At 51.3% G+C, this 4216-nt stretch overlaps 1 protein-coding gene across 1 annotated transcript in view; it reads left to right on the top strand.

The window, feature by feature from the left end:
* Nucleotides 1-4216, top strand: part of itgb8 (integrin, beta 8) — a gene marked incomplete at both ends in the record, with an annotated part of 7722 nt that extends 3506 nt beyond the window's left edge. Inside the window, 6 exons of the mRNA XM_083685026.1 lie at nt 675-682; nt 907-1354; nt 1622-1844; nt 2039-2142; nt 3474-3634; nt 4061-4216. Coding sequence (XP_083541152.1) covers nt 675-682; nt 907-1354; nt 1622-1844; nt 2039-2142; nt 3474-3634; nt 4061-4216 — 1100 coding nt within the window. The remainder of the gene's footprint in view (nt 1-674; nt 683-906; nt 1355-1621; nt 1845-2038; nt 2143-3473; nt 3635-4060) is intronic.

Here is a 4216-nt window from a genome sequence, read left to right as displayed (position 1 = left end):
GATCTCGGAAACTCGAGAGCATCCGAGTTCAAATTCCTGGAAGTTATTTGCGTCGAGCTTACTCCATGCAAAGAGAGTTCAACATTCGCGGCCATATCACCTGAAATGAACTCTCGGACTTGGTCGGAAGGTACTTTGAGGTGAATTAGCCACGCATTTTAAACTCTTTAAGGAACTCTGACCGGGGGCGCTTAGTGGCGTAGCACGCTAATGCGCTCACCACGTAATCGCAAGGTTCCCGGGTTCGATTCCGCCCCTCGACCTATCTTGCATGTCGTCCCTCCTCTCTCTCTCCCATCCTTCCTGTCAATCTCTACTGTCTCTATCCCAATAAAGCAGAAATGCCCTAAAAACATATTAAAAAAAAAAAAAGGAACTCTGACCAATGGTCAGTTTCTTTTACAGTTTCTCCTGGACCATAGACGCCTCTCGAACCACCTGACCTCGTCCCCAGGCGATTGCGCACAGCGCATATAAGCCTGGAATAACAACGACTCAAACCTGGCCTTAGTGGGAGGGAATTTACTGAGTAAAGTATTTGTTATCATTTGATTCAGCGACTCACATGAGACTACACTCTTAAAAAAAAAAAAGGGTTCTAAAAGGGATCTTCATTTGTCCGTATAGAGGCACCCTTTTGGGTTCCATGTCGAACCCTTTTGGGTTCCATTCAGAACCTTCTGTGAAAAGAGATCTGCGTGGAACTCAAAAGGGGTCAAAATCTAACCCAAAAGGGGTCGACATCTAACACAAAAGGGGTCTACATTGAACCCACAAGGGTTCTTCAAAGGGTTCCCCTATGTGGACAAATGAAGAACCCTTTTAGAACCTTTTTTTCGAGCATAGGAAACATCTGACTATATAAAATAGTGAACTAACCCTTTAACGGTGTGTCTCTCTCTACAGGTTTACTTCAACATCACCATTGGCCTGCATTCCTGTCCGAGTGACGATGATGATGATGATGATGATGAGGTGTTGGTGTCCGTCAAACCCGTGGGTTTTAACGAGTCGACCGTGGTCAGGGTCCGCTCCCTGTGCCACTGCCGCTGCGGACAGAACCGGCGTTGCCAGGACGACACGACCCAGCCGTCAACGTGTAGAGAGAGGCCAGACCAGAGCAATCCAGACCAGAGCAATCCAGACCAGAGCAATCCAGAATCAAACCCGGACCGGGACCCAGACCGGGCGTGGCAGTGCCGGGCGGAGGGGTCCGATGTGGACTGTAGCGGACGGGGTGTGTGTGAGTGTGGGAGGTGTGTGTGCAAGAGGAGCAGTCTGGGAAGCATCCACGGGAAATACTGTGAGATGGATGACTTCTCCTGCCCCTACGAACACGGCCTGCTGTGTGCAGGTAACACACACACACACACACACACACACACACACACACACACACACACACACACACACACACAGCACACATACATACACATGCTCACAACACACATACAACCTAAGACACTATAACTTTTATGACTTGTGAAAGATAAATGCAACAATGATATTTTCATAAGTTGTATAGGTGTGTTCCTGGATTTAGAGACTAGCCCAAAATCATATTTTCTCTCTCTCTCTCTCTCTCTCTCTCTCTCTCTCTCTCTCTCTCTCTCTCTCTCAGGGCAGGGTGTGTGTGTTTTAGGCGAGTGTGTGTGTGAAGAGGGCTGGGCAGGTGAAAGCTGCGGATGTCTCGTTTCCACGGCGACCTGTTTGTCTGAAAACGGGTTGCTATGCAGCGGGCAGGGCAGGTGTGTGTGCGGCAGGTGTGTGTGTGACGAGCCCCAACACTCTGGAAGAGTCTGTGAGAGATGTCCCACCTGCCACAGCAACTGTCAATCACACTGGTAACTAGCCTTGATCAAATACACCTGCTCCTATTGGCTAGAACCACTGTCAATCACTCTGTGTTGTTTACCGGTCTTCGATATTGAATAACATTGATCTGATCTGATCTCTCTCTCTTTCTGTCTCTCTCTCTCTCTCTGCCCCCCCCCCTCTCTCTCCCCCCCCCCCCCCTCTCTCTCTCTCTCTCTCTCAGGAGGTGTGTAGGTTGCCACCTGTCTCATGGTCTCACTCAGGGAGAGGCGGGACAGTGCAACCACACCTGCGCCCCATTGGTGGGCTACATGGATGATGTCACAGGTACAGGCCTTCTTTTGGTCTTTATTCTCTTTCTGATTGGTCAGAGCCGATCGGACAGGAACTAATAGATGTTCTCTCTCTCCTCCCCTCCCCTCTCCCTCCCCCCTCCCTCCCCACCTCCTCCCCTGTCCCTCCCCTGTCCCATCTCTTCCCTCCTCCACGCCTCCCCTCCCTCCTCTCCTCCCTCCTCCCCCCTGGTCCAGCCCTGGTAGGGGAGGAGTGGAGACAGTGTGTGTACCCCAGCACTGACAGCTGTCACTACCGGTTCCAGACAGGCCTGGTGGCAGGCAGAACCCAGGTCCACATCAACACACACCCTGGTAGGAGGACCACTCACACACACACACACACACACACACACACACACACACACACACACACACATATGAACACACACATGCATGTACACAGATACACACACACACATATGCACTCATACACACGTACACAGATGCATGCATACACACATATGCACACATACACACCCACACATGTACACACACACACACACACACACGTACACACACACACACACAGACATTAATTCATTTCCGTTCTTCACATTCACCCCTGCTGTATAACTGTACTCCAGTGTATTCGAGTTAGCAAGGCTGCTGTCAATTTGACAGCTGTATTTTAGATTTCCTCCCATCTCCCCCCTCCCTCCCTCCCTCTCTCTCTCTATATATATATATATATATTTCTTTCTGTTCTTTAACACACTCACACACACTCACCCATATGCACTGATGCACCACATACACACACACACACACACACACACACACACACAGACACACACACACACACACACACACACACACACACACACACCCAAGTGCAACTTGCAACAAACGCACTCCTCCCCCTCTCTTGGAACAGCGCTGGTCATTGTGTCCCCCCTCCCTCCCCCCCCCCCTCCCCCCCCTCCTCCCCACCTTCTCTCCCCTCCCCCGACGGGCCTGTCTTCCCGTGCACGCCCACTCCCCGGGTGCAGGAGCCAAGTCTCCATGGTAACCGTTAAAAATGTCAGAGCAGAACTTTAGCCTCTTTGTGTGAGACGAGTCCATCCACATGATCTAGACACCAGCAACACCATCCCTCTGACTGGTACATCTGTGATCACTGGGTGTGTGTGTGTGTGTGTGTGTGTGTGTGTGTGTGTGTGTGTGTGTGTGTGTGTGTGTGTGTGTGTAGGGTAGTTGAGCTTTGTAACTCTCTCAGGGTCAAATGTTGATGGCTCTCCACTCTGTTTGCTGCAATGGATGAATGTACTGACCTAAAAATCTGTGTGTGTGTGTGTGTGTGTGTGCGTGTGTGTGTCCCCTCAGTGTGTGTGTCTAGTGGGCGGATCATGGGGACGTTCCTGAGTGTGTGTGTGCTGACGGTGATCCCAGGGCTGGTGATGGTGGCTCTGCTGTGGCTCCTGCTGCAGAGACAAAGCATGACACTGGGGGGCGCCACTGAGGAGGGATACCTCCCTACAGGCAAGGTAAGTCACACACAGGTGGGCATGCATATGCACACGCACACGCACACGCACACGGCAACACACACACACACACACGCACATGCCAACACACGCGCACACGGCAACACACACACACACACACACACGCCAACCCACACACACACACACACATTCACTTCTGTTCTTCACACCACTGCTGTATAACATCTTGATGCTATTAATGATGTATAGGTATATGCATATTCTGTATATGTGTATGGCGGGCGTGTGTGTGTGTGTGTGTGTGTGTGTGTGTGTGTGTGTGTGTGTGTGTGTGTTGGCGTGTGTGTGTTAGCATGTGTGTATGTTGGCGTGTGTGTGTGTTGGTGTGTGTGTGTGTGTGTTGGCGTGTGTGTGTGTGTGTGTGTGTGTGTGTGTTACTAACTCTTATGTGTCACCACCATGCAGGAGCTGTCGTTTGTCCCGTCGACCAATGAGAAGACAGTAAGCTATCGGAGGGACTGCCCACCGGACCACCCTGTGGAGATGCACATCCACGTTCCCAAGATGCCCCTGGGCGACACCTGGCAGTGGGGGTCAGAGGTCAGGGGTCAGGAGGCATGA

Source organism: Argentina silus (assembly GCF_951799395.1).
Source record: "Argentina silus genome assembly, chromosome: 14".
Lineage (NCBI taxonomy): Eukaryota > Metazoa > Chordata > Actinopteri > Argentiniformes > Argentinidae > Argentina > Argentina silus.
Note: the sequence above shows the minus strand (reverse complement) of the source record. Positions and strands in the feature narration are given on the sequence as shown.